The 13,295-nt window shown below is 55.2% G+C and overlaps 1 protein-coding gene across 8 annotated transcripts in view; it reads right to left on the bottom strand.

The window, feature by feature from the left end:
* Nucleotides 1–13,295, bottom strand: part of PEBP4 (phosphatidylethanolamine binding protein 4) — an 83,735-nt gene that overhangs the window by 38,342 nt on the left and 32,098 nt on the right. For 7 of the 8 annotated variants that reach the window (XM_075736700.1, XM_075736696.1, XM_075736699.1 and 4 more), the window contains one exon: nt 921–1,019. The exons of the other annotated variant lie outside the window; for it this stretch is intronic. In XM_075736700.1, coding sequence (XP_075592815.1) covers nt 921–1,019 — 99 coding nt within the window. The remainder of the gene's footprint in view (nt 1–920; nt 1,020–13,295) is intronic. 8 annotated transcript variants of the gene reach the window in all.

Genomic DNA, 13,295 nt, shown 5'->3' on the forward strand with positions numbered 1-13,295 from the left:
AGCCAATTATGAAATTCATGGAAAGTATTAATATCCAATTTTAATTTGCTCAATATTCCCATTAACAATAAAAAGTCTTTTGTACAGATAATTAAGGTATCTGTACAAAAAGCCCTTAGCAGTAATTTCAGAGAATAATAGAGGAGAATGACGAGATATTTCTTGTTAAATGCATGCTGCAAATTAATTGATATCTTAATTAGACTTTAGTACTAAGATTATTAGTTAGATTGATTCAGGGCTGAAACACCTAATCTTTTAAAAGATAAAAGCAAGCAGGAAAGGAATAAACTGATTTTCCAAACCCTTTCTGGAAGCAAACCAGTGATGCGCCGGGACAGTTCGGGATGACGTCCCGCTGCCGGGGTAAGGGCTCTTCCGTCTGTCCCGGGGCTTCGGAGCTGGGAAGCAGCAGGAATTCAGCCTAAACCCATTTCCCCCCCATTTGCTTCCTGGGGCTGGAAGTACTTTTCTCACCCCCAAAAAAAAAACAAACCAAACCACCAGGGAAAATTTGGCACCAGTGAGATTTTCACCAAAATTTCTTTTTTAACCAAAAAAAAAAAAAAGGCAGGAAGAGATGTTTGAAATGACTGGTTGTCTCTGCAGAGAAAACTGGTGGTGGGGAGTTTTCAAAGCAGGTTTTTTTCAGCATTTCTTTAGAAGAAGGAAAAAAAAAAAACCCAACCCAGCAATATTTTTGGACCAGCTCCGCTCTATATAGCCTGAGGAAGCACTCCCCTACCTACACACCGAGCACCATTTACATTTCTCTTGCAAACGCTCATCCTTCGGGATTTCACCGAGATGCTGCCGTACCGAGAAAGAGATGCGAGCCCCGTGGGAATCCAACCCTCCGGGAAGCTCCGAGCTGCCGGGACCCCAACGTACGGACCCCGCGGGGTCGGGGGGGGACTCACCGGGATGTCGGTGACCAGCCAGTGCCTCCAGAAACGGTTCCTGGGGTTGGCTCTGCTGGGAGCATCGGGGTCCACCAGCACCAGAACATACTTCTTGCTCTGCAAAAGAGGAGAGGAGAACGCTATGGGCACGGTGTGCGGGACTGGGGGCTTGCACCGGCGGTGTGCGAGCAAAGAACATCCCTCCAGGAGTTTTCTCGGCCCCCAAAATACATATTTTTTTTTTTCACGCTTTCCCATGCACGCGCACTTTGACAGCTGCGTTCGTGCAAACCGAAGGCGAGCGATGAACGTGCGCCGGGGGAACGCGAGGGCCGCAAACCCGCTCCTGATGATTTACTCCTCGCGATCTAAATCTCTTCAAAGGGAGGAAGAACAGGGGGTTTCTGCTACCTGCAAATAAACGCCCCCAGAGAGAGTGTCGTCCCCTGCCAGCCATGCTCTGGCCACATCCCCCAGCGGCGCAGGGCAGAGCGATGCACCGCACCACAGGGGACCTGCCCTCGAGGGCTGCAATCCCTGCGAGAGAGGGACGGGATATTTGGGGGGGTTTAAACGCTGCTCCGGCCCCCCAGGGCAGCGGCCGGACGTGGGGGTGGCTGTGAGGCGCTAAGCTCTACCTAAATCCGCCCCGAACTAACCGAAAGAGGCACCAGGGATGCTGCGGGAAGGCAAAGCCGCTGCCTCACCACGCACGCGGGTACCTCTCCTGGGCGATGGCAACCAGGCAAAGAGAGCAGGGCCTGATGGACGATGCTGGCCCAGCCCCCCAACGTCCCTCCCAGTGCCCACCCCGCCCCGGTCCCCACCGAGGGTGTCCAGCACCCAAGGGTGCCACCTGTGCTATGAGACAACGTGGATATTTTGGTCCCCCGAGGATGGAGCTGGGTTTGAAGTGACCTCTGGAGGCTGTGGATAGAAAACCTGCTGATCTCAGGGGATTTGGCAGGAGCTCAGGCACCAGATTATCCTGCAAGCACCCAGATTAAGGGATCTATATCCTAATAAAACCTCCAGGTGCATCTGTCAGCTCGCCAGCGGTGCCACGCACCGCTCCAGCGTGCCCGAGGGCTGAGGTTTCATAAACGGCTGGGGGATTTAGCCATGCAACTCCCACCAAAATTAGCTGGAGCTCGGTGGCTAAATCCCGCAGTCGCTTGTGAAACCAGGCAGGGATTTTCACAGTGAGATTGTTGGGGCAGACACAACCTTTTTTGCTCTATTTCCCAACCCCTGGTTCGGTCAAATGGAGCAAGCGAGCTCCGGACTACTGCCGTACCCAGCGATCCCCCGTAGCCCCTTCCCCTTGCAGCCCACCGGAGCCGGGCATCGCTCAGCTCCCCCCCCCCTTGCAAACAACATCTCCACGACAAGAACTGGTTTAACCAGAAAAGGTGGATTTCAACCTATTTAGAAAACAGCTTGCAACACTTGCAAAGAAAATCCCCGTGCTCATGTAACTGCCCTGCCTGGGAGCGCGACCGGCGAGGTGTCGCTGCCCCGGTGCGTTAATCCCAGCCCGGCTCGACGCGTTTGCGTCAGGGGGGGGGTTTACACCAACCATACAGATGTGCGCGTGGAAGAGGAACCGTGACGGGCAAAGCTCAGGACCTCGGAGCAGAGCTGCCACCTCCCTCCCCGCAGCTGCATCGCCGAGAGCATCCCGGAAAAAATCAGCAATATTCCTTGCCGGTGTTAAAATCGGCGTTTAATGGGAAGGAGGAAGGGAGGGGGGGGGAGAAGAAGCCCGACAACCCAAAAACCCTACGCTGCAAGTGTGAAGGAATTTAAGCTCTAACTTTGGGGAGGGTACGGAGCTGAGCACGGCGTTTCTGAATCTCTCGTCTCTGCTCGGGAGCCCAGCTGGTGGGAACAGAACGTGTAGTCATGGGACTGTCATCGTGTGCTGTCCAGGTTAACATGTAGCATTTCTATTACTATTAACAGACTTTCTGCTCCTCACTCCATCTGTTCTTCGAAATAATTGCAGTTGTACAGACCATGCCTTCCCTACAGGCAGGCTTTGGGGAGAGGATAGTGCTTTTATGCAAAAAAAAAAAAAAAAAAAAAAAAAGGAGGGGGGAAAAAAAGTGTTAAAAAATAACAGCAAACACGAGAATAGAGTGCAAGCGAAGTTAACAGCAGGCTCGCAATTCGGTACAGATTGTGGCCTAGAACGGTGGCGGCGCACGCGGCCGGGGGCCGGCGAGGCCAGACCCCCGTGGGGACAGGAGCCGGGGTCAGCGGCCCCGAGCCGGGCTGGCACCGAGGGATTTTTCTCTCTGGCATTACCTGCAGGCCACCCTAAGAGGCACAATCCCTCACCTTCCACCTAAAGATAGCAAAGCCCTCCATGGCCCCGAGTTAATCTCCGGGTGCTTAGGTGCCGTCGCATCCCGTGCCAGCGGCCGGGCGCAGCTCCGGGGCTGCACCAGCCCCCCGAAAATCTCCCCGAAAGCCGGGCAAATCCTCTGGCCGGCGTTCCCGAGCGGTGCTGAATACCCCAGACGTGGGGCAGGTGGGTTTTTTTTCTCTGGCTCTGCTTGCAAGCCCCAGAGCAGCCCGAGTGCTGGTGATTTTAGGGTGGGTTTTTTTTTTTTTTAATGCCAAAATCCCTCCTCGACACAGGCTAACAGCATTAGCTGCTGTCAGAGCTCCAGACAGGAGCCAGCCCGGAGTGACACGGGAGCTGCTCAGCTTCACAAGCGTGAACCAGCCCCGGGGATTTTTGGAGAGGAGGAAAGTGGGTTTAGAGCAGAGAATGCCTCAGTCTTCCAGTGCAGGAGAACAGGCGGCGGCTTACTTTGCAGAGGGAAGGGAGGAAGGGGGAGAGGGAAGAAAAAGCTATTTTGCATTACCACGGCTGAAAATCTGGGGTAACAAAGCACCCCCAACACCTAGTCACCCTTTTCCGCTCAGCCCGGGACACGGAGGAGCTGCCGGTGCGCGGGACGTGCGGGGACACGCTGCATCCCAGCAGCATCGCGCCAACGGGGACGCTGCCAGGCTCACGCGGGGGTCACCCCGGCTCCCCAGCCAGCCCTCCCGCTGGGGTGCTTTGCAATCAGCATTTAACCATCGCAACGAGCTGCCGCCTTCCCCGAGGGCTCGGCGGGGCGGCCGGAGCTGGTGCTTTACCCCCCCTGCCCCCCCCGTCGCCGTTGCACCCCACGTCCCAGGGCGCGGGCGTCCTGCCCTGCTTCGCCACCCGAAACGGAGCCGAAGCAGCAGAGCCGGTGGCGGATGACAGCAGCGCTGCGTGTCATGTTTTCCCTGCTAATTGTTTCTAGAGGGAGGTGGCAGCGACAGATCCAGTTATTACTGCAGAAAGCATCAGCCACTCCGATTAGCCACAGGTTTAGGAAACTTGCTCCGAGCAGGCAGGGACTTTTCACGAGGCAGGCAGGCAGGAGAGGGATTTGTGTGCTGAGGATACACACGCAGCTCAATAGATCCCGCGGAGCTGGGGCTGCACAGGAATTAAGGACTTATCCAAATGAAAGCAAATAGGGTGTTAAGCGACACACATGTAGAGCGAGCGGTTTCCTTGGAAACCAGTGCACATGGAAGCGGCACACATGCAGCGCCCCGGAATTTTCGGCAGCGCCGGGGCGGCCGCGGGGCTCTGCCCTGCCGGGGGGTGCCCGTGCTTGGCTAGGGATGGAGCCGGAGCAAAGCCCCGTCCTGCCGGCATGCCTGCTGCGGGGCACGGAGCAAAACGGCACGAAATCACTTCCTCCTGACTGTGAAGGGAAGCCGGATGGTGCCCAGCTTTGCTGGCCCCGCTCATCTTAGTAATTCAGTTCCCAAACTAAGGAACAGCGATGGGCAAAGCCCCAACCCAGCACCCGTTTCCCGGCCCAGGGGAAAAGTGAGTTCGGGTGATTTTGGAAAGTCCACCTGGATCCTCCCCAGCTCCTCCAGCCCTCGGAGCTGCTCCTCCCGGAGCAAGGGCTGTTACGCTGCTCACAGCAAAAGCTGCTGGTAGCACCCAGCCCCTCGCCGCGCGAGGAATAGGTGAGATTTCCAGCTGACCTGTTGCCACCCGTGTCCCTTTACAGCTCCTCACAGATATCCCACGGTAGGGAGCTGCTGCAGAGGCAAACCGGGGCACCGACAGATTAAGACGGTATGGGAGCCGAAAGGCCCTCCGCCTCCCCGAGAGCTAAAGCTCGGCATTGCAACAGCCCGTATTATCTCGCTGCAAAGGACTTCGGGGTGACCGACGGCCCGAGACGATGCAGACCGAGGCTGGCCAGACCCTCCGGTTCAGAGATGGGACGTGGCGACGCATCCCCAGCCCGCGGCACCCGGGTGGGAGCTCGTGCCCCGGCGCGATGGCCAGGGGCGAGCTTGGTTTATCAAACTGCAGACCAGAAAAGCTAAATATACCCAAAGTGACCTGCCGGAGCGGGGCAGGAGTTCCTGGCTGGGCAGGGTGCTGGGCAGGGTGCTGGGCAGGGTGCTGGGCAGGGTGCCCAGCGTCCTGGGGAACATCAACCCGGCTCTCCGGGTGATCGCTCGAGGGTTCCAGCCTGCGTCCCACCGGTGCAGGAGTGGAAGCGCTGCTGCTCCTCCCGCGAGGTGGAAGCGCTGCGAGCACCAGCTGAGAGCTGAGAGTCAATCTGGGCTTTTTTCTTGGCTCGTCCCCAGTACTAAAAAGTTTCTATAACGGGCACATAGTTAGCAATTCTGCTGCTGAGGCTTCGCCAAAGAGAAATTCTAGCTCCTTCTTTGGTGGCTAACAGCACGGGGGGGGGGGGTGAGGCAGGCAAAAATTTGTTTGCAACCGAGTCCGTTATTGTGGCTTGGGGAAAGAGCTGCAGCGCGCAGCAGGATTTTACCTTCTTATTTTAAACCCAGCACCTCACCGCTTCCCCCCTCTTCTCCCCTTGCAAAAATAGGTCAGCAATATTAACCCTACTCCGCAGGACTTGCCCAAGGGGACAAGTGGCACCATCCGAACGCTTGACCCAACTCCCCCAGCCGCAGGTCTGTGCTCCCCCCGCCAGCCCCGCGCTGCCGAAGGGAACTTCATTGACTTTCTAACGCTCTGCAACTCTCCCCATCCCTTCGCTCTCCCCCCGGGGCTCGCCGCAGAGAAACCGGCCAAATATTTATGCAGCCTAATGTTCTAATAAGAATTGATTAATCCAGGATTGTTAAAGCGAACGCATTAAAGGTCTGTTCCCAGACGAAGGTCTTGGGATGCTTTAAGGAATGGGTTATTTGCTGGGAAAGGAGAACAGTTTGTTTCCCCCCGTAGCAGAACAAACCGGCTCCTCGCAATGAAACTGCAGTGGGTGTGTTACACGCTTAACGTAACCAAGAAAATGGGATAAATCTTCCAAGGGGTCCGTGATGCTGTAAACACAGGTTTGCGAGAGGTGGGTATGGAGGAGGCTGCGCCTCTCGATGGCTTTTGGGGAGGGAGGAGAGCAACAGGCTGTGCCTCCTCGCTCAGGGACCCTGCGCTGGGTTTCCCCAAAATCGAGGTTTATCTAAATCATCATCATCATCATCATCATCATCATCATCATCATCATCATCATCATCATCACCTGCAAGCTGGCTGCCAGACACCGGACATCAAGGAACCGGGGCGGCACCGCTGCCCATCTTCCAGCCAGAAAAGAAACCCCAAAAACCACCAGCAAAAAGGGAATTAAAAGAACCCCCCAAACCAGCTGCCGAGCTGTTGCTCCGTGCGTCCCCCCCCCTTTCCCAGTAGCTATTTATTGCCATTCGGGCGGCGCGGCTTCGGGGGCGAGCTAACGAATGCCACGCGTTCGTCCCTGGGCTGGGGACGTCGAGGCTGGCAGCGCTGCCCGCTCCGCAGGCAGGGGAGCCGGGATGAACTCGGGGGAAGCGACACATTTCCCGAGCGGTCTGCGAGGAGGAGGAGGCGGCGGCGAGCGGCCGCGGTGGCAGAGCGCAGCCTTCCAGCCCAATTACTATCACACGGTGGGACACATGGATTGGTGACATTTGACATTTTCTACAAAATATTTTGATGCAAAATGGCACCTCCGTCACAAATTATTTTCCAAATCTTGGCTTGGGTTTGGGTGGGGTTTTTTCAGGGTTGGTTTTTCTTTTTTTTTTACTGGGAGAAAGAAAAAAAAAAAAAAAGGATTGCACAGGGTGACATTTGCAAACGAGCAAAGCAAAGGGTCATTGTTTCCCCATCATAAGCAAAGGGGTCGTGGTGACCGTGCCACCGGGTGGGCAAAGCAAACAGCACTGGCGGAGGCAATCGAATGCACCGAAAAAATCCAAGCTTTGCTTTGGGGCATCACCGTGCCCCCGCAGATGCACCTGCACGGCCCTTGGGGACCCTCAAAGGGCTTTTTCCCCCCTCCTTCCCATCCTCGCAAGGGAAGGAGCTGCCGCAGCAGCTGCCCTGGCCCAGGAGCATCGCGGGGCCGGGTCCGTCCCCGGCAAGGCAGGGGTTACCGGCGCTGGGAATCGCTGAACTCTGTGCTACCAGACACCTCGGGAAAGCTGAAATGACTTTAAATGCCTAAACATTTTAAAACAAACCCTGGAACAATTCAGCTCCTAACTCCTCGCCTGCTTTCTCTCCCTCCTCGCTCTCTCTCTCCCATTTTTACGGTTTCCAGAGCTGTTTTACGCCTCATTACCTGCACACTGTGAGTGATGTCTGTCGGTCCTAGAGCTGTAAATACCTTAAATCATGCTTCATTAAGAATATCTATGGTGCTATTAAAGAGCTATAATAGACAACGAGTTAACAGATGATTAAATATGAACTCCATTTGTGTCAGTCACCAGCGTGCAGGAAGAGGCTTTAAGTTTTTTAAACTCGCTCTCATTATCTGGGGAAGTGGGGCTGCAGCTGGAGGGGATGGAGGGGGGTGGAGGGATGCTCGCACGAGGATGGAGGGATGCTGGGATGGAGGGATGCTGGGATGGAGGGACGCTGGGATAGGGGGATTCTGGGATAGGGGGATGCTGGGATAGGGATGGTGTGGAGGGATGCTCCTGCGCTGGGGACGCCCGGGAGTGACCAAATCTTCCGCTTTGTGACTTGGAGCTGATGACCCTGGCAGCCCTTTGCTCGGCTGTTCCCACCCGTACAAGCAAAGAGCACCCGGTGACACGTGCAACAGATTGATCTTTAGGGTCTAGAAGTGAGAGATTAAAAAGAAAATAAAATAGAGGAGGAGGAAGAGAACATGGAGATGTCAGGCTGCTTGGGATGGGATGGGGAGATGGATGGGTGCCCACGAGGAAGGGCGGGTGGGATGGGGAGGCGGATGGGTACCTGGGAGGAAGGGCTGGAGGCCGGCGGGATGCACGGTGATGCAAAAGCAGTCTGAGTATTGCTCTCTTTCTGATAAAATAATAGCTCAGCACAAATGAATTGCCAAAGCGCAAATTAAATAATAATTAATATTATTAAAATCCCATGAGCACACGAAAATACTGGGGAAAATTAAATAATGAGTGTTTTCTTATTTTCTGGATTAGATTTTTCTCTATAAAAATAAAGAACGGTCTCACAGGCAGCTTCAGCAAAGTGGATTATCCCACGGTTACAATCACGGCTCCCTGCCTGGGCTCAGGGCTGCGGCCAAGCCCAAACGCCCGGCACGTGCGTCCCACCGCCAAACCGGCCATGAAGGGGTGAGAGGCAGGAGGATTTGGGGACAAGGACAGAGCCTGGCTGTAGGAAAGCCGGCTGACCTGATAACTACCCCTCTTTAGCACTGTGGCCATTGTCACAGCGATGTCCCCACAGTCTTTGAAAGGATGCACTGGGGCTCATTACGCCCCACGGCACGTGGGGACGAGTGCTGCCTCCCAAACTCCTCCTCCTCCTCACCTCTCCCATCCCCTCGTCCCGCCAGGATCAGCCTTAAAAACCGTCCGGACACGGATAGGGCTGGCACAGCCCCGGGTGTGGGGAGCTGCCTGGCTCTGCCCCACGCCCTGCGCTGGCTTCGTTTTGGATGATGCTCACCCCTGTGCAGAGAGGGAGACGCAGGATGATGCTGAGCAGGTACAGCGCACCTTCCGCAGTCACCAACTCACACCTCTGCCTCCGTTTCCGAAATAGAAATCGCTGTCCCGATACCTTACAGAAATACCGGCAGAATAAGTTCATATCCCTACAAGCGCCCGGCACTCTGCAGCCTCCTTATTTATCATTCCCGAATACGCCTCGACCCCTCGCTGCCAGCCGCGACCCCGCTCGCCGGCCGCAGGCATGCCCGCAGGGACCCACGGCCGCCCCCGAGGCCGTGCGGGAGGACGGGCGTCCCGGGGGGAGCGGCAGCGTGGGACGGCGGAGCCGACAGCCGGCGGCTGCGGGGGGACGGTGACACACCGCTCCCCGGGGACCGCGCGCGCGGGGATGGTAATTGAATCTCGGCGCTTATATTCAGCCGGAGCTGGCGCGGTGATTAAGTTAACTGGAAATGCCATTTCCGTATTGTTCAAACTCTTAAGTGCCCCGAGCTTCTTATCATTTGCTGCTGGTCCCCTCTGCTCCTTCGCTCCGACCTCGCCTCCCCTCCGGCATCGGGGTCAGGCTGCAGCGGCCCCCAAGGTCACCGAAAGAAATTAATCCCGGAGCCCCTTGGGAGCCGCGCTCGCGCCTCGGCCGCGGAGATTGCAAGGGCTGGGAGGGAAGCAGAGCTCTCCTTCCTATTTGGGGGAAAATAAAAGCATTTCAGGAGTGGCAGGAGCTGCTCTGCCCGTCTCCGTCCCTGGGGACGAAACGCCAGCCCACCCACCGCATCCATTTACCTGCCGCGCTTCACCCCCAGCATTTTGAATTTGCTGCTCCCGAGTCGCGGGTGTCCGAAAGCGCAGGCGGGGCCTCTGCCCCCACCCCGATGCACCATCACTACCTGTTGATCTGCACCCAGAAACCGCTTTGGCAAAACGACCGAGAAATCACCCTCCTTGCTACGCAAACCGCTCTTGCCAGGAACAGGAGGGAAAAGATGCTCAGCTCAGAACTTCCCTCCCTAGTAAAATATTTAATAATAAACTAAGAAGAGAAGCCAACTGTCTCCCTTGCATGTGGTTTTCATTTGGAAGTTAATAGGATTTTTATTCCCATCCAAAATCTCTCTCTCTTTTTTTTTTTTTTCCCCTAATGTATGTTTTGTTCTAATATATCCATCTTGTCATGCTAAATAAAATACAAATCGTATCGACGCAGCCCCACCGGGAGCGATGAACGCCCGTGTCGCGCTCCATTTGTCTCCGGCGCACAGACGCACCAGCCGCCCTCTCCCGAGGCTCCCGGCCCCCATCACTTTCTTAATCGATACCGGTCGAAAGCTTTAAATAATATATTAAATACTCCAAGTGAGAAAACGTCCACGTTAATGTGTTAATTTCCACGATGCCTTGTTGCTTTGAAATCCCTGAAAAATGGGAAGCTTAAATGAGTCCTATGAAAAGGAACAGTGCATCATTAGCACAGCCAGAGCCGTATCACAGACTGCAGCAATTACCATCCAGTGAAACACTGCAAGCTGTGAAGAGCTTTCATTACCAGGGGTTTCACAGGTCGTTCACCTCTGGCCAATCTTACGCTAAAACAAGCATTTTCTGCACCACGGATTCCAGCTTCATTTAAATCCGTAATTGCTTTGATTTCGGTACATATGGAGCACGGGGACTTCATGACTAAGAAATCTATTAGTCAATAAGTTTGCTACTTTTATGGACCTTTAGTCATCTCGCCTCAATTTCTTCCTGGGTTGGGTGATGGATGGAGATGCTGATTTCCACGGCGGGTGCGATCTGTCCCGGCTCCCCTTCGCCGCAATTACGTTCCCGGGTCACCGAGGGGGAATTCAATCAGGGAGCCGACCCGCGGGATGCTGCTTCTGCCTGCAGTTCCCTGCCGCCGGCAGCCCCACGCGGCAAATAGCCCTTCTCCAACCTACGACGAATATTTGATGGTTTTTCATTATTTCCCAGGCCGCGCTAAAGGCGTTCAGTGCAGGGATGCTCGGGTGTGAATCAGGCGTGATCCCTCCGTCGCTATTTTCCCCTCTCCTGTATCCCCCCCCTCTCCCAAGACCAAACAGCGCTTTGGGGAGCTTTAAACAAAACAAAAAAATGCTTTTGTGTTGGGGTTTTTTATTTATTTGTATGGAAACGGGTGTATTCACCATGCATATATTAGAAAACTCCCCAAATTAAGAGCCGAGAGTTGCACCTTCGTATAAAACCCCAGGTGAATTGTGTATCGCGGGGTTATCTGTTCCTCCGTGGGTGCTGGCGGAAACAAGAGACAATAGTCTATTCTCCTCCGTACGGGTTCCTACCCAGCCCTGTATCCAAGTGCCTTCCAGGAGTGCATTAAATGATGCGATTAACATCTGTCACGTGCGGTTCAGTCTCTCTTTCAGTCTCTCCCGGGGGAAGGAGCCGCACGTGCAAGGGAAGGGTTTGTTTTGGTGGGTTTATCTTTTTTTTTTTTTTTTTTTTCCCCAAAGCACGCGGTGCACGGGATGAAATGCATCTCCGTGGGCAAAGCGCCCTTTGAGCGCTTGGCTGGAGCGGGGCTCGGGGGGTTGGCATCTTGCAGCCAAACCTCTGTTATTTGGGGTGACGGAGCGAGCAAAAAGCTGCTCCTGGGGTGAGAGAGGGTCTCGGGGAAGGTGCAGGGGGCGGATGCCGAGCGGCCGGAGGAGCCCGCAGCGACGGCAGCAGCACTAAGCGAAGCCTCAGCTGCCGGCAGCAGCGTTTGCACGGGGCTGGATTCCCGCAGCAGGAGCTCCCTTGCTTGTACCCAAAAGGCCGAATTCTGCTTCAAACCCTGCACATTTCCTCCACCTTTCCATTTGTGCCCTGGCAGGAGCTGAGCCCGGAGCTGAGCCCAGCGGCTCTAAACAACCCACCGACACCCCAGCGTGGCCCAACCCGCTGCTGGTCCCAGCCCCAAAACCAAACTCGAATCCCAGCGTCGTGCGGGCGCAGGGGTGCTGCCTCTGCTCCCTGTCCCGGCAGTGCCCGGAGCAAACCCTCAGCTACCAAAAAACTACCGGCTTCAACACCGGGCAGCGATGATGCAACGCCACCAGGCAGCGATGCTCTGGCATGATGATGCAAAGCCGGCGGCGATGCTCCGGCGTTCGGGAAATTTGGAGAGAGAAAAAGCAACACCCCGCTCAGTCCCGGTTTGGGGGGGGGGACGGGGGGGGTTGAGCCGTGCCGTGGTTTTTTGGGGCGGATAGGATGAAACCGGGTGGTTGGGTCTTACTGCATCGGAGCAGGACAGGCGGGAGGACGGGATGCTGCTCCCACAGCCGGGATCCTCTTCTAATTGATTTCTCATGGTTTATTGCCTCCTGGCTTTAATTGCAATACAAACGTTTGCTGATGCAATTATCATGCATATGCGATAAAGCTGTTAGAGGGTGTCATTAGGTCGTATTTCTTCATTTATTTTAGGGTGTGCGAGTAAAAGAGAAGTGCTCTTCCTGCACAGATTTCTGGCGATAAAAAGGAATTCCAAGGTGGGTTTCTTTGTGGTGGTTTTTTTGGGTTTGGGTTTTTGTTTTTTTTTCCCGTTTAATATACTGAAAGCAAAAAAATTTGCCTTACAGCAGCTCGTCTGGGGGTGAAATAATCCACTCAACATTCAGATTATCAGCTAACACGCATTTGCATTAGAATAGGCAAGAGCAGCTCCCAGGATGGAGCAAGATCCCGCGGGATCAGCCGCTCTCCTCGCACAAAACACCAACAGATCCTCGCCCTGAACACGCAACCGCTCGTGGATGCGGCCCCTGACCTCCCGGCGGGGAATATTCCTTGAGAAGGGGACTCTGCCACGGGATTTCATTACAGAACGTTTAAATTTAGGAATAATAGGGGAAAAAAGCTGAAACACCCAGAATTGGCCAGGGTAGTTTGTCTCAAACCACGGTGCCAAACTCTGGAGCTCTCCCAAGGGCTCGGACATGCCCCGCTCCGGGATGCCAGTGCCGTCCCCGCAGCACCGGCCGTGGATGGAAGACCAGCAGCATCCCTTCGCTCCGGGTCCGTGCCCGGCTCAGCTTTAAACCAGCTGCATCCCGGGTGAAACGAAGCCGAAACAAAACGCCCCGGACGGAGCTGCAAAAGCTTGCACGGCGAGGGCCAAATCCTGCGCACGGACCAGCCGGCATCGGGAGCCCCGGCAGCCGCCGCAAAACCTGACGCTGCACCTTTCCCATCGCAGCTGTCAAAATGAAGCTGTCGCCGTGACGGCCTCCTCGGAGCCTCGTTAAAAATGTGATGGTTCCCTTAGGCTACCAGGGGAGACATGGCCAAATTAATGAGGATGTGACAGAGTTTACGGGTCAGATTAGACTCCTCTTCCCATGGCTGCGCTCGGCA

The sequence above is a fragment of the Balearica regulorum genome, chromosome 27 (genome assembly GCF_011004875.1).
Source record: "Balearica regulorum gibbericeps isolate bBalReg1 chromosome 27, bBalReg1.pri, whole genome shotgun sequence".
Classification (NCBI taxonomy): domain Eukaryota; kingdom Metazoa; phylum Chordata; class Aves; order Gruiformes; family Gruidae; genus Balearica; species Balearica regulorum.